Source organism: Cebus imitator, unplaced genomic scaffold (genome assembly GCF_001604975.1).
Source record: "Cebus imitator isolate Cc_AM_T3 unplaced genomic scaffold, Cebus_imitator-1.0 Scaffold113, whole genome shotgun sequence".
Taxonomy (NCBI): Eukaryota; Metazoa; Chordata; class Mammalia; order Primates; family Cebidae; genus Cebus; species Cebus imitator.
This window is the reverse complement of record NW_016107428.1, coordinates 6,370,695-6,394,054: the sequence shown is the minus strand read 5'-3', so window position 1 is coordinate 6,394,054 and position 23,360 is coordinate 6,370,695. Positions and strand designations below refer to the sequence as shown.

The window sequence follows — 23,360 nt, the reverse complement described above, 5'->3', positions numbered from 1 at the left end:
AATGGGGGTAATTGTTGTTGTTGTCTTCTAGCAATAGGTGTAAGGATTATAATATATGTGAAACTGTTGAAGGCCTAAGTAGGTAATCAATAAAAAGCTGCAATTATTATTGTTCTCAGTGAGGAGAATGTTTGCTACTGGCCCTAGAATGATAGAATCATAGAGTTTTTGAGCTGAAAGGATCTTCATTCTGATGAGAAGAACTTCTACAGCCATTTCTTTTACCTCCTCACCTACCCTTGCCTTGCTGTGTCTTCCTAGGCAGGTGTTACTCACACAGAGAATGAGGTTTGTTTGGTTCTTAGAATTCAGCAAGGTAGGGAAGATGAGGATTTCTGCTATTAAACAAAGAATAGTTACTGAGGTCATGTGCTTTATAGTGGCAGAATCTGAACCCAGATTTCCTGATTCCTGAAATACATTACTCCTGAGTAACTCCTGAAATATGTTACTTCCTTTCTGTATAGTCAACAATGTAAGATTACATTTGTAGTTAGAAAAATCATTTTTTTTCTCTCCATGTACTAAATACCTCGAGGATTTCTACTGCTTTCATACTTGCATTCCCTCACTTAACAAACATTTATTGAGCACTAGCTATATATTGAATTTAACTGAGACATTACCCAAAGTCTTGACTCTTTTATCTTGTCCATATAATTGAAAATAATGTGTATAAAGTTCACAAAACACTGGATTTCTGGATTTGCAAAAGATAAATGAGTTGGAAGATCTGTTCTGTGCACCCACTTTGGTTTGGTATCTCAGATATACTCACTAAAGCTCCAGCCTCCCCTCCCTGGGCAGTTAGTGGGAAGGTGTATTTAATTATACAGCATCACTGACCTGTATCCCTCCCAGATGAAGTTGGGATCCAGATGAAGAGGATGATACAGTCAGTTATAAAGAGGTTAAAGCTATCTCAGAACAACTTATTTTTCTGAAGAGGTGAACTATGCCTTTCTGCCCAGTGTAGCCCCAGAACGTGTCACAAAATGTGGCTCATATTTGGCATAGATTTTGAATTGAATTATAGTTACAAGCACTATGGTATTATATAAACACATACCCAATAATAAATACATAAGCACATAAGAACTTGTGTGTCACTGATTGTTAACTTGTATGTCTGTAGAAATCTGAGAAACGGCCTTTTGAAGAATGTGTCTATCTTCTGCAAAACTGTGTTCAAAGTACTTTCCATCAGTGCTCTTTTTAAAACTCATATTTAAAAATAACCATACATATTTTAGGAATATTGCAAGAGTGTTCCTTTATAAGTTCAAAGAAGAGAGAGCTTGATTCTTAAGTGATGAGGAAGAATAAGTGAAGGCCATCAAGAAGGGCGTGATTTCTGAATTAGGTCTTCCAAATAACTTCCAATATGATTGTCTGAATGAGTAAAGTATTTGGGGAGGAATATCGTACCAAACAAATATGTATACTATTTTTGAAATGTTCAACAATTCATTTTTCCTTATGATTTAATAGAAAATAGTCCTGGTTTTCTTATATTGATTATTTTATGTTTTAACTGCCATTTATCTATTTTTGAATAGTATGTTTATCATTTTGTTAGGCAACAAGATACTGACTTAGACTCAGCTGTCCCTGATGGAAGCATAATTCCAAAACCGACCACTTCTGCTGTAGAGAAAGACATCTTGGTAACAGGCCATTTCTTTTGTCAGTATAATTGAAAATGAGAGAAATGCTTGAAGATAATTTTATACTTTTGAAGTCACTCTGTGCACCTCCTTTGTGAAACTCTGTGGACATAGGAATAAGTACAGAGTTCTGTGAAAAAGCTTTATGGGATTTATAGAAGAAATCATTCTCTCCCTTGCCACCTAGGACCACAATTTAAAAAAATTTCAAATCTACTTGCTCTACATATTGAAGCCAAGTTCAGTCATTTATAGCTTTACATGCCTTAATTTTTTATGAGAAATTGTCTTATATAATGTATATTTTACAGGGCCTATTAACTTACTTTAGAAATAGTAATTCTTCAAGTATTTCAAATGCATAAGAATTTTTTAAAATGTAAATATCAAAGACTTTTAACCTGCTAATTCAAAAGTATTTTGACATTTAAATTTTTTCTAATAAGTAACATGTAAAAATTCGTGAACATATATTGAAGTTAAATATTCATTATTCTAGAAATAACTTGTTTTAAAATGAATATGAACATGTACAATAGCAGCTATAAAATTACAGTATGGACTGTTAGGCCATTTGGAATGTCATAAATCCTATTGTATAATATTTCTTGAATTAATATATAGGGTTACTGATTTGCTTATAGCTTTTAAGATCTTCTGATAATAATAAAAGGACAAAAACTAACACATTTTTTAAAATTACAAAACACTAATTCAGCATGGACTCTGTTGTGTACATCATGTATTTGGTAATATAACTTGATGTTTTAGAGTATAGTTATAAAATGAGGTAGGAGTTTTAATTTTCATGAAAATCCACATTTGTAACATTTAGATCTCAATGCCTATGTGAATTGCTCCAAATACTTTTTTATGCTTTATAAATACTTTGTTCTCCTAAAACTTGAATTTTGCTTAGTTTTATTTTTGATAAACAGGCTTTTTCTATACATCAACATTTTTCCTATCTTCTTTTTGTAGAGATATTACTATTATATTCACCACGGAATTGATACAGACCATGTAGCCCCAATGGAAGATTCTTGGCTGGAACATGTACTGGATTTAGTTCCACAACATCTGAAAGTCTTCACTGACAGCATAGTTACACTATCTGATGAAATGAGAGAAGATTATCTTCTTAGTGTAAAGAAATCCATAGGTAAATTGGTATTATTCTTTGATTTTTAATTTGAATATGTGTCTCATTAAAGATAATTTTTGTATTAAAAATTAATACCTATACTTCAAACTATTCACAATATTATAATTATGCCATTTCTTACATTGCTGTTATATTACTTAAGATCTTAGGCAAATTATATTAGTGAAATATTACAAAAAAAATTCTATTTGTAGGGATATATTCCCACCACAAAGGACAGCACTGAAGAAAATTATAAAGCACTACTTTTAATCTCTTAATATATTTATTGAGCATCTAATTTATGCAAGGCATTAGACATTTAGGAGATAGTCTGTTTCTTTAAGATGGTCTCATCATTGAAGGATCTTTTGGTGTAGGCATGAGACTAGACATATTTAAATTATTACCTACAAGTGTAAGCATTAACAATGAACATTAATATTACCGATGTCATAAATTAGAATGTAATTCATGTAAAATTGTTGCAGTAGACCAAAGGTTGGCAAACTATAGCTCACAGGCACATCTGGCCACTACCTGTTTTCATAAATAAAGTTTGGAAACATAGCCACACTAATTCATTTGCATGTTATGTACAAATCTGGTTGCTTCTGAGCTACAAGAGCAAAATTTAACACTTGTGACAGAGGCCTTGTGGCTCACAAAGTCGAAAATACTTACAGTCTAACCCTTTACATAAAAAATTTGTTGACCCATGGTACAAATAGATCCTAAGGCTGACTGCAGAACTATTTTTAAAATACTGACTTCTGGCCACACCTGAATTAAAATCCCTGGAGGCAGGGCCTTGGAATCTGTACTTTTATAAAAGGCTCTCAAGTTGGTTGTGATGGTAAACCTAGTATGATGGATGCTATGTTCAAAGTTGGAGTAATAATAATGCTTTGGAGTAATGTGGGGACCCTTCCTGGTGGAGGACATGCACTGTATTTACAACTCCTATGGAATATCCCGGTGATATAAAAATAAAGAGCCTAATCCCTGTCCTCAGAGTTCATAGTGTAATGAGGGAGATAGACAAATAACTAAATGATAAAGTAGTAAGTGCAAAGAGGAGAGAAACAGAAGATAAAACTGTAGGGAGAAGAGGTCACCTCTGACTTGTTAGGAAGGACTCTGGAGAAGCCTAAACTAAGTCTTGAAGGATGAACAACAGTCTAGTAGGGAATGTGCTTGGCCTAGGAAATGCTGTGAACGATGACAGACATGCATGAGAGGCTCTTCTGGACTTGTAAGCAGTTCTGAAGCCAAAGCATAGGGTGCATTTGGGGAAAGGACAGAATCTGAAGAGCCTTATATGCCTTTTCAGAGCATTTGAAGGTAAAGGAGAGTCTCTGAAGCATTGTAGGCAAGGGGGTAATACATGCAATTTGCAATTTAGAAAGAGCTTCTTGAAAGACTGGCAGAAGAATTAAAATTAATTGTGAATTAAAGACCATAGAAGACAGAAGCAAGATAGCTTTATTGATTTTATAACAGGACTGTTTTATGCTCTTATGCAATTTAAAAGAGAACAAGGCAATACTGTTGTCCCTTGGCATCCACAGGAGATTGGTTCCAAGACAGTCATCTCCCCAGCAGATACCAAAATCTGCAGATGCTCAAGTCTCTGATATAAAATGGCACAGTATTTGCATATAACCTCATATCCTCCCGTATACTTTAAATCATCTCCAGATTTTTTATACTATCTCATACAATGTACATGCTATGTAAATTGTTGTTATACTGTATATCTTTATTTGTATTATTTTGTTGTCTGTTATTGTTTTTTCTGAATATTTTTGATTCATGGTTGGTTGAGTCCATGGATGTAGAACCTGCAGATACAGAGGGCCAACTGTTTGTAACTTTCCTCAGTGAAATAGAACTACCACTATCCTGTATTGTGGATGTTCAATTCAACAAGCATACTTTTGGTGGAATAGCTATAAGGGAAAATATAATATTAAAAGCAATTATTCCTTTCAAATGAAAGGGGAGGGACACATTGTGTTAAGAAAGGGAACATATACTGTATCCTCAAAGACACGGACATGATACAGTTTCTTGTAAGATTTTTAAAATTTTCTTCTGTTCATAAATGCACAAATTGCTCATTACTAAACAACTTTAATTTAAACAGCTAATCTTAATAGAGCTAGTTTTGCAATTGCTTGGAAATATACTATAATTAACGTAAGTTTATATATCAGAATTTTAAAATTTTCTTTTAGTTGATTTCGTTTTAAAAGATCCTAGGGAGAAAGAAGATGATAAGAAGATAGATGAACTTCCAGCCCATCGTGCTGAGTAAGTGATCAGATTTCTCTAAGAATGTTGACTATGTGACCATGTCTGTATATGTTTATATATTTCTATACCAATTATATTTTCTCATATATATGTTTATAATTTATATATAGGTAAATGTATATGTGTGTATGTATATATTTCATATACAGGCATGCCTCATCTTCTTGCACTTTGCTTTACTGTACTTCACAGATACTGTTTTTGTAAATAGTAGGTTTATGAGGTTTTTTTTTTTTTTTTTTTTGCAACTGTAGGCCTTTGTCAAACAAGTCTATTGGCATCATTTTTCTAACAGCATGTGCTCACTTTGTGTCTCTGTCAATTTTGGTAATTCGTACAGTATTTTAAACTTTTTCCATTATTATATCTCTTATGATCTGTCATCAGTAATATTTGATATTACTATTATAATTACCTTGGAAAGCCACAAACAGAACCCATATAAGATGGCAAATTATGTCAATAAATGTGCGTGTTCTGACTCTTCCACCAACCAGTCACTCCCCCATCTCTCTTCCTCTCCTAAGGCCTCCCTATTCCCTGAGACAGAACAGTATTGAAATTAGGCCAGGTAACCTAAGATGGCCTCTAAGTGAGTCACACATCTCTCACTTTAAATCAAAAGCTAGAAATCATTAAGCTTACTGAGGAAGACATATTGAAAGCCAAGACAGGCCAAAGTTAGGCCTTTTGCACCAGTTAGCCAGGCTGTGAAGGCAAAGGAAATTTTAAGTGCTGCTCCATTGAACAAATGACTGACAAGAAAGTGAAACAGCCTTATTGCTGATATGGAGGAAGTGTTCTGGAAGAAGATAAAACCAGCCATGATATTTCCTTAAGCCAGAGCCTAATCCGGAACAAGGCCCTAACTCTCTTCAATTCCATGAAGGCTGAGAAAGGTAAGAAAAATGCAGAAGAAAAGTTTGAAGGTAGCAGAGGTTGCTTCATGAGGTTTAAGAAAAGAAGCTATCTCCATAATGGAGCAAGGCTTGCAAAATCAACTATTGGGTTCTGTGTTAGGCTGTTCTTGTGTTGGTATAGAAAAATACCTGAGACTGGGTGATTTATAAAGAAAAAAGGTTTAATTGGCTTACAGTTGTTCAGGTTTTACAGGAAGTATGGTGCTGGCATCTGCTTGACTTCTGGGGAGGCCTTGGGAAGCTTACAATCATGGCAGAAGGCAAAATGGGAGCAGGCAACTCACATGGCAAGAGCAGAATTAAGAAAGGGTGACAGGGAAGATGCCACACACTTTTTTAAACACCCAGATCTTGTGAAAGCTCGCTATTATGAGGACAGAGCCAAGAGGATGAAGATAAACGATTTGTGAGAAATCTGCCCCCATGATCCAGTTACCTCCCAAAAGTCCCCACCTCCAACACTGGGAATTAGATTTCAACATGAAATTTGGAGGAGATATACAAACTATATCAGGGACTATGCTGGTACCTGGGTGATGGGATCAATTGTTCCCCAAACCTCAGCATCACAGAATATACCCATGTAATAAACCTACACATATACCCCCTGAATCTAAAATAAAAGTTGAAATTATAGAAAAAATTTTGAAAGGCTGTATCTACCAAAGTGATTTCTCTGAGAGATCTTACAAAAGTGAATTGAAAACTTTCTGGAAGGGATTCACTGTTGTAGATACCATTAAGAATGGTATGAATACCATTTGTGATTCATATAAGGTGGTAAAAATATCAACATGAGCAGAAGTTTGGAAGAAGTTCAACCCTTATGGATGACTCTGAGTGGCTCAAGACTTCACTGGAGGAAGTCACTGCAGATGTGTTGGAAGGATGTGTTGGAAGCCAGAGAATAAGAATTAGAAGTATAGCCTGAAGATGTGACTGAATTGCTGACATCTCATGATAAAACTTGTACAGATGAGAAGTTGCTTCTTACGGATGAGCAAACAAAGTGGTTTCTTAAGATGGATTCTGTTCCTGATGAAGATGCTGTGAACACTGAAATGACAATAAAGGATTTAGAGTATTACATAAGCTAGCTGATACAGCAGCATCAGAATTTGAGAGGATTGACTCCAATTTTGAAAGCAGTTCTAGTTGGGTATAATGCTGTCATATAGCATTGAATGCTTACAGAGAAATCTTTCATGAAAAGAAGAGTCAATTGATGATGTGGCAAATGTCATTGTTGTCTTATTTTTAAAAATTGCCACAGCTTGATCAGTTAGAGGCCATTAAGATCCTCTACCAGCAAAAAGATTATGACTCGCAAAAGTCTGAGATGATTGTTAGTATTTTGTGACAATAAAGTATTTTAAAATTAGGGTGTATGCATTTTTTTTTTTCGAGCCAGGGTCTCACTCTGTTGCCCAGGCTGGAATACAGTGGTGTGATCTTGGTTCACTGCAACCTCTGCCTCTGGGGTTTAAGGGATTCTCCTGCCTCAGCCTCCTGAGTAGCTGGCTTTACAGGTGTGTACCACCATGCCTGGCTAATTTTTGTATTTTTAGTAGAGACGAGGTTTCACCATGTTGGCCAGGCTTGTCTTGAACTCCTGACCTCATGATCTGTCCACCTCAGCCTCCTAAAGTGCTGGGATTACAGGTGTGAGCCACTGCACTTGGCTTCTTTTTTTCTTTTTTAATTTTTGAGGTAGAGTTTCTCTCTGTTGCCCAGGCTGGAGTGCAGTAGCATGATCGTAGTTCAGTGCAGCCTTAACCTCCCAGGTGCAAGTGATCCTTTCACATCAGTTTCCCAAGTAGCTGGGACCACAAGAGCATACCACTACACCCAGTTAATTTTAAAAAAAAAATTGTAGAGACTGAGTCTCCCTATGCCCAGGCTCGTCTTGAACTTCTGGGCTAAAAAACTCCTCCCGTTTTGGCCTCCCAAAGTGCTGGGATTGCAGGTGTCAGCCACTGTGCCTGGCCCTACATGTTTTTTTTTAAAGATATAATGCCATTGCGTACTTAATAGACTACAATATAACATAAACATACATTTTATATGCACTGGGAAAGCAAAAGTTTGTGTGACTTGCTTAATTGCAGTATTTGCCTTATGGGGATGGTCTTGAACCAAACCTGCAATATCTCTACTGTAAGCCTCTATACAACTAATTGTTCTTATGATCTTTATTTATGTATTTAACTGTAATTACATTTATGAGTTGATGGATTGATAGGTAGATGACTAAACATAGACAGGTGGACACTAAGATGGTGAAAAGGTAAGTATTTGGTGGAAATAATTTGATATAGGGTGTTTTAAAATCCCCGTAGCAACTAGCACAGACTTCAGATATGGTAGGAACATAAAAGTTTGATGGTGCAGAAACACACTGGGAACATTGCAGAAGATGTATATTTATAAGAATGTCTTTCAGTTTACATGGATTGAAATACAGAACACAAAATGGGAAAATCCACTTGCTGTATATTTTCTCTAATAATAATTAACATTTAGGAATAAATCTTAAATAGTTTGAAGGATGGAGTTTATATGATTAACCACTTCAGTTTTACGTTCTTTTGTATCATTTAAAAATGCCCCAAAGGCCAAGCTCAGTAGCTCACACCTGTAATCTCAGCACTTTGGGAGACTGAGACGAGCAGATCACTTGAGGTCAGGAGTTTGAGACCAGTTCTGGCCAATGTAGCAAAACCCCGTCACTACTAAAAATACAAACGGTAGCCTGGCATGGTGGTGTAAACTTGTAATCCCAGCTACTCAGGAGGCTGAGGTGAGAGAATCGCTTGAACCCAGGAGGCGGAAGTTGGAGTGAGCTGAGATTGTGCCACTGTACTCCAGCCTGGGTGACAGGGTGAGACTCCATCTCAAATAAACAAACCAAAAAAGCCCAAATTATTTCCCATTCCACATATACACACACAAAACGTTATGTACCCATTTTCCCATATCCTCTATGGAGAACAACTTTTCTCCTGGGAAGGACAAAAATCATCCTTCATAATTGCAAAGGTGGTATAGCCACACATGAAAAATTAAATTACAGTTACTGTATAATAAAACAAGACTATGTGTTTAAAATCAGTAAGAGTACAAAAGTTATACACATAAAATAAGAATGTTTAAATATATTCTGAAAGGTGAAGATGGCACATTTCAATATATAAAAGATTATTAAAGTTACAGGAGTTACAGAATACAGTCGATCCTTAACACGGGGTAAGAGCCACTGAGCCCCTATACCACATATAATTTTTGACTTCCCCAAAACTTAACTATTAATAGCCTACTGTTCATTGGAAGCCATACTGATAGCATAAACATTCAATTAACACATATTTTTTGTGTTATATATATTACATACTGAATTCTTAGAATAAAGTAAGCTAGAGAAAAGAAAACGTTAAGAAAATCATAAGAAAGATAAAATATATTTACTATTCAGTAAGTGGAAGTGGAACATTGTAAAGGTCTTCATCCTTGTAATCTTTACATGGTGATAGTGATAAGAGGAGGAAGAAGAGGAAGTGGCAGGGGTGGAGGAAGAGGAGAAGGAAGAGGGTGAGGGAGAAGGAGATTGGTTTTGCTGTGGGAGTGTGGGTGGCAGAAGCAGAAGAAAATCCACATGCACAGTTCAAACCTGCGTTATTCAAGGGTTGACTATAAATGTGTTTCAATTAAGAACATTAGAGAGTGTGATTTATAAATGATGTTTAAATATTACCAGAGGATAAGTTCAAGGGGGTTTCTATAGTTAGGTTGGACTATATCCTTAAAATGTTTTAAAAATGAAAAGGATGAATTTAAAAAATAAATCCAGGGAAAATTTAAATGCATATCCTGAAATTAGTAGAGAATCTTTGAAGATGTTTATGAGAGATAGCTGGCTGTTGTTTCCATTTGTTGATTGTAAGTTATTTGTGAATGCAATAAGATCAAGTATTTGGAGACAAATTACTTTTTGTATTAAAGATTTAAACCTAATTTCAGAATCATTATTATGAAATTATACTAAACCATAAAACATATGATCTTTATATATTTTAAAACACAATTACTTGTTTTGTTATAAGGGATGCATCACGTATTTTATTAAAATTAATTCATTATTACCCAAATGTACTTACTATAAAAATATTTTCTTTTGACTTTGAAATAATGTAGCTGAATATTTTCTTTGTTTTCAGAATGGAAATTCTGCCAAAACCTTGGAGGAAATCTTTTTTAGCTGCAAGCAATTATATTAGGGATCACTTGAATGCAATGAATCCCACAATGCTGGCTGTACTAGATTTGTGGCACAGTAATTTTAAGTGAGTATATGTGGCCCTACAGAGGTTTTTAAAATATAGAGGGAAGTTGTTTTACTATAACTTATTTTTTTCTTTTACTACTTTGACTGCAAAGTAAAACATTACCATTTTTAATGTAAGTATTCAAACATGGTTTTAAATAAACAACATAGAAGTATATAGAGTAAAAAGTGAACATTGCTTTTCTAAAATTTTAAAATTTTAAATTTTTGTGAGTACATAGAAGATGTATATATTTGTGGGGTACATGAGATATTTTGGTAGAGGCATGTAGTGAGTAATCACACCATGGAAAGTTTGGTGTTCATCCCTTCAAACATCCTTTTCATTACAAACAATCCGTTTATACTCTTTGTTATTTTTAAATGTACAATTAAAGTATTATTGACTGTAGTCCTCCTGTTGTACTATCAAATACTACGTCTTACTCATTCTAATTATATATTTTCTTTTACCCATTAACATAATTCTGCTATTAATGGACTCTGATACATTCTTCAGCATGTCAGTTGTGTTTTTCAACTCTAGAATATCTGCTTGATTCATTTTAGTTATTTCAATCTCTTTGTTAAATTTATCTCATAAAATTCTGAATTCCTTCTTTGTGTTATCTTGAATTTATTTGAGTTTCCTCAGAATAGCTATTTTGAATTCTCTGACAGGTCATATATCTCTGTTTCTTCAGGATTGGTCCCTGGTGCTTTGCTTAATTAAGTTCATTTGGTGAGGTCATATTTTCTTAGATGGTATTGATGCTAGTAGATGTTTGTCAGTGTCTGGACATTGAGGAGTTAGGTATCTGTTGTAGTCTTCACAGTCTGGGCTTATTTGTGCCTGTCCTTCTTGGCAAGGTTTTCCAGATATTTAAAGGAACTTGGACCCCAAACCCCATAACACTGTGGTTTTTGCAGACTCATGGAGGTACTGCCTTAGTGGTCTTGGATAAGTTTCAGAAGAATTCTCTGGATTACCAGGAGGAGACTCTTATTTCTTTACTTTACTTTCTCCCAAACAAATGGAGTCTCTGTGCTGAGCCACATAGAGCTGGGAGTGTGGTGATGCAAGCAACTCTGTGGCCACCATCACTGGGACTGCAATGGATCAGACCTGAAGCCAGCACAGCACTGGGCCTTGCCCAAGGCCCTTCCCTTCAGGATAGCGAGTTCCTCCAGGCATGTCCAGAGATATTCTCTGGAAGCAGGAATTGGGGTCAAAAACTGTAGCAATTTACCTTATGTCCTATTCTACCGCAGCTAAGCTGGCACTCCAACCACAATACAAAGTCCTTCCTGCTCTTCCTTTTCTTTCCACAGGCAGAAGAGCCTCTCCCTGTAGCCATTACCACCACTGGTTTATGAGGGGTTCTGCCAGGCCACTACCAATGCTCACTTAAAGTTCAAGGGCTCTTTCATCAGCTTATGGTGAATGCTGCCAGGCTTGGGACTCACGCTTTAGAGGATTGGGCTCCCCTCTTGCCCAGAGCAGGTCCAGAAATACTTTCCAAGAGCCTAGGCTTGGACTTGGTGACCCTAAAGGCCTGTTTGTTGCTCTACCCCACTGTGGCTGAGCTGATACTTAAAGTACAAGTCCCTTTTACTTTTCCCCCTGCTTTTCTCAAACAGAAGGAGTCTTTCACAATAGCTACAACAGCTGGGAATGGTCATCCCTGAAGCCAGCATGTCTCAGAGACCATGACCCTCAGAGTACTTCGTGGGTATCACAGTTGGTTATTCAGGGCCCAGGGGTTCTTTAGTCAGCAGGTGACGATTCCTGCCAGGACTGTGTCCTTTCTTTCAAGGCAGTAGATTCCCTTTTGGCCCAGGGGTGTGTCTAGAAATGTCATCTGGGAGCTAGGGCCTGGGATAGGGACCTCGCACCTCTGGTGCCTTGTCCTGCTGTGACTGAGCTGATATACAAAATGCAAGACAAAGTCCTCTTTACTCTTTGCTCTCCTCTCCTTAAGCAGAAGGAAGGAGTCACATTTGTTGCTGTGAGCTGCACTGCCTGGGTCTAAGGAAGGGATGGCCCAAGTACTTCCTTAGCTGTGTCAGCTGGTGTCTGCCTAGGTCACATGCCACCTGGGCTCACTGGCTCTAAGCCCAGCCTAACCCTAGGAGTTGCCTGGGAATTGCAGTCCTTGGGTCCTAGACCACTTTCAAGTTTACCTGGGACCTTAGAATACTTCAGTCTGCGGTGGTGAGGCTTGCCAAGAAACTCAAGTTCTGACCACTGGGATGGCAATTTTCTACCTGCTAGGGCTGGTCCAAATGCTCCCTCCATGCACAGGTGCTGGCTGAGCCCAGCAGGGCTTCAGTCTCGCTGTGACAAGGCAGCACTGAGTTCAAAGTAAAGTCCCTCAGTCACTGCATTCTCCCTTACCAAAGTGCATGGATTCAGTCTTTGTGCCACTGCTGGGGGATGGGAGAGGGGTGGCATCAGCAATTCAAGACTGCCTCTCCTGCCCTCTTCAATGTCTTCTTCAGCAGTATGAAACCAGGTACTATGATTGCTCACCTGATTTTTGTTTTTTGTGATAGTGCTTTTCTCTGTGCAGATAGTTGTTAAAATTTTGTGTTCCAGCTCGGGGAAAGAATGGTATAGGCTTCTAGTCTGCCATGTTGTGCCACCTCTGAACATTGCTGTTTATCTCTGTCCCAGTTCACTTCCTCCTCCCCACCCGATCACTGTGCATATTTTAATGGTAATCACAGTTAAGGGGCTGAATTATCATAACTTGTTTTAAATTGCACTGAACATTAGCTGCTCTAGTCTTCTAAACAGTTGGAAAATGTAGCAGATATTGCCAAGTGAATGACATGAGGTGATGCTCCTTTGGTGTTGGCCATTCTCTTGCATTAGCCCTTAGCTGGAATGTCTTAGAAGTGAGCTTGGGAAAGTAGGGCTGTGGCCTTTCTTCCCATCTGCTCCTGGCTCCTTAGGCAGCCTCTCTTTTTAATAGCATGCCATCTGTTGCTCCGCTTACCCTCAGAGGAAGGGAGGAAGGAAGACTACAAGTGGCAGTGAGAGGCCAGAGAATAACCAGGTGGTAAAGTGTGTGTTTAAGCGTGGAGGCAGGAGGCAAGAGGGTAACAGGCTGGGAGAAGACCACTCCCCTCATCCTCCAGACCACCTATGCTTAGAGTCAACCCTGTTAGGTAGGGTACTGAAAATATACTGGGCTTTTTGTTATTTTTACTACCCCCAAGCAGAGAGGCTCAGGGCAGAAGCAGACATGCAGCACAGGGTCTGCTTTGAAGTTTCCCAGCCACAGTGTTCTTAAACATTTTGTAAAAAAGCAAAATAAAAATTCCTTACTGTTACATCTGTTTTCTGAAGATGACAGCAGCTGGCAGAGCTCATGCACCTCAGCCGAGTTAGCATTTAATATACTGCTACGGGAGAGAGCCCCTTATTAGCAGGCTCCTCCCCCAGAGCTCTGTACTCTAGGCTGCTTCACACTCCTCTGCCCACCTTACGCAAATAAAGTCAGGGGTGCATGGACTGTTTCTTAGCCCATTCCCTAGGGAGCTAGGGAGGACAAGGAATTGCTCGTCAACTGAGACATCTGAGGGGTAGCAGGGAAGGGCAGACGTAGGAAAAGCAGCAGCACAGCAAGCAGCAGGTCACTTTCTGGGCACAGTCATTAAGGCACGTAGTCATGGTGAGAAGGATTCTTAGGACCGGGCTGGAGCTGCTACAGCCACCTGGGGACCTGGTCTGTGCCTCTTGGCCTTCCCTCCATCACCACAAACCCAGAAAGGGGCAACCTGTCCAGACTGCCAGTGACCAAATGGGCACCCCAAGGCATCTTAGTAACTCTCCTGCCCCAGGCCTCTGTGGGCAGCAAGAAAGCTAATGCTTTCTGGGATAAAACCCAGGAGGCAGCATGCAACTTTCCCTTACACTTCAGGGAAACAAAAAAAAGACAAGGCCAGAAAGGCCGATGCTGGAAGTAGGAAGTGAGAACCTGCATATTAGGAAGACAATCAAAATCAGCCACTTTCCTTCCCTCCTGGAGGCACCCTTCCAGCAGGGAAGTTTGTCAAGGAGATGCAGCCACCTGATGATGTAGATGTTTGCTGACCGGAGTTCTTATCCAAGAACCGTCCCTTGGGCGGCCTCCAGCCTCCTCAAGGGGGATGGAAGGTACTGCTGGCTGAGCAGGGCCAACAGATGCAGGGCCCTTTAAGGGTGGAGTAAAAGAAGGTAATAGCTTTTCTATAGGGGGAGGAGGGCTCCAGTCCATCCTTATCCTCACTAGAAAAAAATCTCTTCCTTATTCCCCATAGAAGGGAATAAAGAGGGGAGAGACTTTTCTGGTTTCTGGTTTTCCTTCTCCTTTAAATCTCCTGAATTTCCTTTAGGAGGAAAAGATGGGCAGTTTGACTCACTGCAATCTGGCAGATAAAGAGGATACAACACTGAGCGTACCAGTGCCCAGGTGGTCAAAATAATATTAGTAAAATGACCTTGCTCATATCTTCTTTTCAGGCAGCGACCTACCTGCTCTCATAACTAAATCTAAGGTTCCTTGATCAGGAAACCAATGGCATTTTTGCTGAATTAAGAGAATAACCTTGTGTAGAGCTCTGGGCTCTACAGTGCGCTGGATAGCCTTAAGTAGCTGTTGCACTGTTTTAAAAAATACTTTCTGCTCTTTGGTCATTTCTTAACCCATGATAACCTAACCCCTGATATTTTACACGTATGTCCTGTCCTCTTGATGGGAGTCAGAATTGTCTCTTACCAGGATTCCCTGAAAATTGATAAGCTCTTCACCTTCACACTAAATTCAAGGTGATCACATCGGGGGCACCTTGTGCAGTTGCAGAGCTTATAGTTTACAGTGAATGCCAAGAACAGAGTACTCGAACAGTTCCAGCTGAGTGGGGCTGGGGGGTAGCTCTTCTGAGAGAATCCGCCCCAGCACCCAGCCACCAAGCATTTGTTGAAAGGGCTTGTGTTAATTACAAACATCCACTAGATGGCCATTTGAGATGGGTTACTGAGGACCTGTGACCCTGTGCACACTCAAACTGCAATCTCAGGGGGCTGTTTTCAGCATTCCTTATCATACCACGCATACCACTCCTTGTCCTGTTTTCAGGGTTAAGTAGTTTCATCCCCATGCACAAATAACATACACAGTGCCTCAGTATTTTTCCATGCCTCAACCTGAAATGGCATGTACATAAGCTTAAATATGTTGCCGTGTGCCCCCTACACAGAAAAGGAGGATTAGCAAAAGCAAAATGTGTTCCTGAGAAAGGGAAAGTTTCATGGGACAACCAAGAAATGTAGATACTTCGAGTGGAATTTGTGTGGGAAACTTGGTCTTGGTAAGAAGGGAGAATATTGGTTTTGAGAACCAGAGAACAAAGGTAGAGACTGACTTGATGCTGAGTCCAGAATATTGGACCAGGACTGTTGAAATTCCTCCTGCCTGAAAATCAGTGACAGAGCCAAGGATCAGCGTGGGTTTCAGCTTGGGGTGAGCATTAAGTGACAGTTGTGAGGGCAGGATGGATATGTGGCTGACAGATGGGCCTACAAAATTCACTTCTGATTGGATATGGGGAGGTAAAGGACAGGGAGAGTTCAAAGACAATCCAGAGTTTCATGGTCTGGGTGATTTGGAGCTATTTGGTCCTACCAATAGAAAATTGAAATGAAGTTATTTTGGTGGTTAGAAGACGGATCATCATAAAACTTTTTCAAGAAATATATGTTTCCTTCCATTAACCAAATTGAAGCTAATGCATAGTGAGTAATACCTTTTTTCCTGATATTTTCTATTGTCTTAAACCAATGATTTTAAACTATTGTTCCACTGCTGGGTTATTGTAGGGACCATCCCAAGAAAGCAAGAACAGTGTCTGGTAGTATTTTTCCTGTTTTCTTAACAATTCAGCCTATTGACCAAATGGGCAATATTATTTGCAGAGATTTCATGGGAAAGTTATTGTGCTGTGTAAAACCTTTCAATCTCAAAACATCAAAGATGGTATTCTGTGCCTCAAATTCTGTTTCAAATTGAACACTAAGAAATTAAGGAGAATTTGTCTGATGGCTCAATGGCAAGGTGGATTTCAGAGATTGTACCCTTGCAACTACTTTTTATTCAGGGCTATTTCACACCACATGCATCTGCATCCTGATTACGGCTGTAGTTTAAAAATGTAAAATAATGTTGAAAGCATTGACTAAAGCTAAAAAGAGATACCTTATGTTTAATATGTGCTATTATGCTATATTTTAGAAGTCATTATATTGCTGAATTATGCATAATAACACATTGGTTCTCTAGCAGTGTTTATACCTACTTTGTGCCTAATGTATTATCAATGTCATGTACAGAGTGCATTATAACTTAGATGAATTTTAGCTTGCAGAAGAAATATAAAGAAATAGATTTGAAATGTGTTTTGTTTACTAACCAGTATTTTACATTGGTCGTTAAGGAAACATTAAATGTGATTTTTTTTTAAGAACATGATGACACTAATGCTAATATTATTCTTTCATTTTAGTCAACCTACCAGAGAAAATACTTAGCTGAGTAAACTATGTGTACAACAAAGATCTATAACACTGTAGTCAAAAGGGATTGTTTTGATAGTTGTTGACGCCAGTAATCCCTGTGTTCTTAAAAAGCATAAATCAGACACATTCAAGAGTTTGATACACTGGTTCTTGATTAGATATGAGACTCCTTCACCCCATGGATGCCTGAAGTTTAGGGTTGCTTTCTTTTCAGAGAGGGTGCAATTTTTCTTCTCAGAGCAATGGATTCTAGAAGCATTGAGCCCTCACTTTTCTTGTTTAAATTATTACAGTTTAAAAACAAAAACCAGTCTGAACTATCCATCATATCTCAGTTGTTGCAACTTTCTTCTACTTCACAGTGAAATTACATGTTTTATTGTGTTCCTATTGAATTTATATGAATTATTTTTAAAATGAGAATATCTTGTGTTCTTTAACATTTAATTTTATGGAACACAATTTTTAATGATTAAACCTAGGAATATTATATTTTTGAGAAGGGACCAGTTAGTAAAATATTAGATACCAAAAAAGTCATTGTTAAATTACTGTTTATTTTTATCTCTTGCAGAAAATTACGTTTAGTTGATATCGAAGAATTTCATAATCGCCATGATGCATTAGAGTTGTCAAGTTTTCAGAACATTATTATGAGACACATGGAATCTGCCAAAGACACTCTACTTAAAATGTAAAGGTTTGAAATTTCATGTGGGAAAGCATAAGTTTAAAAATGTCACTGGTGGACTACTGCATTTTAACTGCTTTTAGAAAATCCCATTTTAACATGTTTTAAATCATTTTTATATGAATTAAATATATATTTAATTATATTACTCTAATATTTGTCCATATGTTCTATACAGCATAGATTGTGTAGAAACTAAAATGTTCATGACAAATGGTTACTTTTTTTCTAAACGTCTGGTTTGTACCTGTCCTTTGAGAGGGGTACTGAATACCATGAGGGAATGGTTACCTACTCATTATTCACCAGATATTCATTTGTCATCTACTGTAAATACATGCTAGACTCTGTACCTCCTTTCATTTTGTTTTTGGATGGGGAAAGCAGAAGAGTTTAAAAAATGATTAGGTGGGGAGAGTATATCGTTTAAATGACTTTACAATCTCGATGGAAAGCAGACCTATCAAATGATAATTGAATATCTCCTTGGATTGGCTCTTCAGAATGGAATAGCCACATGTGATAATTCATAATGATAACATAAAAATAGAAAAGAGATGATAAAATGAAAACACATAATTACAGAGAAGAAAGTGACCTCTTAAAGACAGACAGTATGCTTTGAAACAACTTAGGAAAATTGTTTCTGTCGTGGGTCATTAAGTTATTATAAACCGGACATTAAAATTAGGTCAAATTTAAGAAAGCAGAGTACATAAAACTGCTGGCATAGTTTCATGGTTTCTAAAAGTTACTTAGATATCTTCATAATTTGAGATTAAATATTTCCTTTATCTTGCTTGCTTCTCCAGTGTGTTAGAATCAAATTATTTGTCTGATATTACTTGAAAAAACGTTAGCCTTTTATATTAGTATTAAGTTAACGTAGAAATAGAAAAGAGGTGATAAAATGAAAACACATAATTAACTACAAAGAAGAAAGTGACCTCTTAAGGACAGGATACAAATAAATTATCTTGATCTATAACTTCTGGGTTATACCCAGAAATATATTAGCACTATAAATTTTAGTTAAATGGATGTCACATTACAGAGTAGAGTACAAAACTTTATTGAATTATTTTTCTCAGAAATGTAGATTGATTAGCTGAATCTCTTGATGCTTCCTGATTGATTGTCAGAAAAGAACTTTCTGACCATACTTTAGGTAGTGAGGCAAAAGGCAGAGCATCAGCTCATAGAGGAGAAACAATTAGCAAATGATTAATTATAACTTCTACCCCAAACCTAAATGCCTTTTCGTTGTCCTCATCTTACACTTTTACTCACAGTGTGTGGTATATCACCCAGACTTCTGGAAACCTGCTTTTCTGTGCTGCTGTGTTTCTCTAGTTCTTCCATTTATCTTTTTCTGGCTTTACTTATTATTCCCTACAAGTAGGGTTCCCCAGGTCTTTGTTGTTTCTCTCTTTATATTCTCTTGATATTTTCATGATTTCATCTGTCTCAAGATTCTGTATTCTGAGCTTTAGGCCTGTCTTACCAATTTTTTAAATTGATACATAATAGTTGTACATATTTATAGGGTACATATACTTTTGGAATATTTTGATGTATTCGTACAATGAATAATGATTCAATTAGGGTAATTAGCATATCCATCACCTCAAACATTTATTATTTCTTTATGTTGGGAGCATTCTAAATCTTCTCTTGTAGTTATTTTGGAATATACTATAAATTCTTGTTAACTATAGTCACACTGCATTGCTATCAAACACCAGAACTTGTTCTTTCTATCAACTGTATTTTTGTGTCTATTAACCAACCTCTCTTCATCCTCCATAGCATCCCTACCTTTCCTATTCTCTCTTAACCACCATTCTACTTAAAACCTCAATGATACCATTTTTTTTTTAGCTTTAACATATGAATAAGAGCATGTGATATTTGTCTTTATGTGCCTGGCTTATTTCAGTTAACATGATGTCCTCCAGGCTCATCCATGTTGCTGCAAATGACAGGATTATATTCATTTTTATGACTGAATAATATTTCATTGTGTATCTATATATACACTACATTTTATATACTATATTTCATATACATTTTATATTTTATTTACATTTTATATACTACACACACACACACACACACACACACACACACACACACACTATATTTTATTTATTCACCCACTGATGGGCCAGGTTGAGTCTGTATTTTGGTTATTGTGAACAGCGCTGCAATAGACATAGGAGTGCAGATATCTCTTTGATATATTGATTTCCTTTCTTTGGGATACATACCCTGCAGTGGAATTATTGAGTTATATGGTAGTTGTAATTTTAGTTTATTGAGGAGCCGCCATAGTGTTCTCTATAGTGGTTTACAAATTTGTGTTGCCAACAGTGTATGAAAGTCCCCCTTTCAGCTGGGCATGGTGGCTCACACCTGCAATCCCAGCACTTTGGGAGGCTGAGGTGGGCAGATGACGTGAGGTCAGGGGTTTGAGACCAGCCTGGCCAACATGATGAAACCGCATCTTTACTAAAAATATAAACATTAGTTGGATTTGGTGGTACATGCCTATGATCCCAGCTACTCAGGAGTCTGAGGTAGGAGAATCGCTTAATCCTGGGAGGTGGAGGTTGCAATGAGCTGAGATTGCACCACTGCACTCCAGCCTGGGTGGCTGAGTGAGACTCTGGTCCAAGAAAAAGAAAGGGAATGTGGAAGGAGAAGAGAGAGAGGAAGGAAGGAAAGAGTTCTTTTTCTGTATCTTTGCTAGCATCTGTTATTTTTTGTACTTTTGATAGTAGCCATTTTAACCGGAGTGAGATGATATCTCAGTGTGCTTTTGATTTGCATTTCCCTGATGAATAGGAATGTTAGACGTTCTTCATATACCTGTTGGCTATTTGTACATTTTATTTAGGAAAATGTTTATTCAGATCATTTTTCCATTTTTAGTGAGATTATTTGGATTTTTGCTGTTGTTTGAGTTCTCTGTTTTCTGGTTATTGATCCTTTGTATGATGAATAGTTTGCAAACATTTTTTCCCATTCTGTAGGTTGTCTCTTTACTTTGTATAGATAATTTCCTTTGCTATGCAAAGCTTTTTAGCTTGATGTTATCCTGTTTGTTAATTTTTGCCTTTCTTGCCTGTGCCTTTAGGTATTCCTCAACACATCTTTGCCCAGACCGATATAATACTGAATCTCTTTAGTTGAATGTCTTATCAGCAGCTGAATCTCAGCATGTTCATAGCAATGCTTATTCTCTTTCCTCCAGACCTGCTATTCTTCCTTTTGTGAACCATTCCTAGGCCAAGTTGAAAGCCTTGTGACTTTTTTTGTTCTCTTTCGAAATTTTATGTAGGAAAACATGAAACTTTAGCTCTGCTTCCAGCAATACCCAATGTATTGCTATTCTTTTTTATTGAGAAATAATTCATTTACCATAAAATTCACTATTTTAATGTGTACAATTCAGTAGTTTATAATATACTCACATGGTTGTGCCACCATCACAACTAATTACAGAACATTTTCATTTTCACCAAGCAGTATAGTTTAAATGTTTTTTCCCTCCAAATCTCATATTGAAACGTAATCCCCAGTGTTGGAGGTGTGGCCTAGTGGAAGGTGTTTGGGTCTTGGGAACAGATCACTCATGAATAGCTTGGTTATGTTGTCATGATAATAAGTGAGTTCTTGCTCTGAGTTCACACAAAATCTGGTTGTTTAAAAGTGTGTGGCACCTTCCTCCTTGCTCTAGCTTTGGCCATATGATGTGGCTGTTCCCCCTCACCTTCCACATTAATTATAAGTTCCTGAGGCCCTCACTGGAAGCAGATGCTAGAACCATGCTGGTACAACCTGTAGAATCATAAGCCAATTAAACCTCTTTTGTTTTTGAATTACCCAGTCTCAGATATTGCTTTATAGCAACATAAGAATGGCTTAATACATCCTAGAAAGAAGCTCCGTACCTGTTTATTCGCCCACTGATGTGCCTGGTTGATTCTGTATTTTGGCTATTATGAATAGTGCTGCAGTAAACATGGGTGTGCAGATATCTCTTTGATATGTTGATTTCCTTTCTTTCCATTTCCCATTCTTCCACCCAAACGTGCCTGGTGACTATACTAATATACTTTTTGTTTCTGTGAATTTCTCTACTCTGGATATTATCTCAGTGAAATGATACAACGTGGTCATTTATGCCTGGTTTTTCAAGGTTCATTCATATTATAGCATGTGTCAATATGTCATTTTTTTTCTCATGGCCAAATAATATTTAATTGTATGGATATAAAACATTTATCCAATCATCAGGTGATGGACATTTGGCTTGTTTCTACTTTTTGGCTGTTTTTGCTATAAATATTTATTTTGTGTAAATACATTTTTAAATTCTCTTGGGTGTGTACCTAGGAGTGAAATTGCTCGGTTGTATGGTAATTCTAACTTTTTGAGGAGTAGCTGCACTGTTTTCCCAAGTGAATGTAAGATTTCACATTCCTAACAACAATTTATGAGGGTTCCAATTTTTCCACATACTTTCTAACAGTTGTTATTTATTGTTCATCTTTCTGCTTGTAGCCAGCCTCATGGCTATGAAGTTGTATCTCACTATGGTTTTGATTTGCATTTCCCTAATGACCAATAATGTTGAGTGTCTTTTTATGACATGGAGATAGTCCTGTTGTTGTTGTTGTTATTGTTGTTTTGACAGGGTCTTGCTCTGTCATCCAGGCTGAAGTGCAGTGGTGTGATCTTGGCTCACCCTCTGCTTCCTGGGTTCAAGTGATTCTCATGCTTCAGCCTCCAAGTAGCTGGGACTACAGGCATGTGCCTAGCTAATTTTGTTCACTTTTGTAGAGACAAGGTCTCACTATGTTGTCCAGGCTGGTCTCAAACTCTTGGACTCAAGCAATCCTCCTGACTCAGCCACCCAGAGTGTTGGGATTACCGGCATAAGCCCTCACACGTGACCATATAATCCTTTTTATGTGCTTCTGGATTTGGTTTGCTGGTATTTTGTTGAGGATTTTTGTGTTTTTATTCATAGGGGTATTGGTCTGTAGTTGTGTGTGTGTGTGATGTCATTGTAGTTGGTATTATGGTAATAGTGGCCTTATAAAATGAATAAGAAAGTATTCTTTTCTCTTTTCCTTTTTTGTTTGTGAATTCTTTACAAACCAAACATTTGGTTTGGTGTTAATTTTTTAAATGCTTGTTAGAACTACTAGTGAAGTCATCTAGTCCTGGCCTTTTTTTTCTGGAAGGTTTTTAAATTATTCATGTTAATTTGATCTCTCTACTTGCTGCAGGTGTATTACAATTTTCTCTTTGTTTTTGAATCAGATTTGGTAGTTTTTGCCTTCCTAGAATTGTCATTTTTTTAAGATTATCTGTTGACAAACAATTGTATATTATATTCCCTTTGAATTCTTTGTATTTCTGTAAAGTAAGTATTAATGTCTCCCCTTTTATTCCTGATTTTAACAATTTGAGTCTTCTCTCTTTTTTCTTGGTCAGTTTAGCTATAAGTTCATGAGTTTTGTTGACCTTTCAAACAACCAACTTTAGGTTTGTTGATTTTTCTCTATTTTTTCTAGTTAATACTTTTTTGTTTGGACTTACATCTTTATTTCCTCCCTTCTTCTTCTTTTTTAGTTTTCTTTTCTTGTTATAGTTTCTAGTGAAATTATATGTTATTTATGTTATTTAATTAAGATATTTCTTTTTTTTTTTTTTTTTTTTTTT

The 23,360-nt window shown here is 37.2% G+C and overlaps 1 protein-coding gene across 1 annotated transcript in view; it reads left to right on the top strand.

The window, feature by feature from the left end:
- Positions 1-23,360, top strand: part of DNAH7 (dynein axonemal heavy chain 7) — a 344,809-nt gene that overhangs the window by 71,484 nt on the left and 249,965 nt on the right. The window contains exons 6-10 of the mRNA XM_017538741.2: positions 1,580-1,667; positions 2,649-2,829; positions 5,052-5,127; positions 10,265-10,390; positions 17,508-17,627. Coding sequence (XP_017394230.1) covers positions 1,580-1,667; positions 2,649-2,829; positions 5,052-5,127; positions 10,265-10,390; positions 17,508-17,627 — 591 coding nt within the window. The remainder of the gene's footprint in view (positions 1-1,579; positions 1,668-2,648; positions 2,830-5,051; positions 5,128-10,264; positions 10,391-17,507; positions 17,628-23,360) is intronic.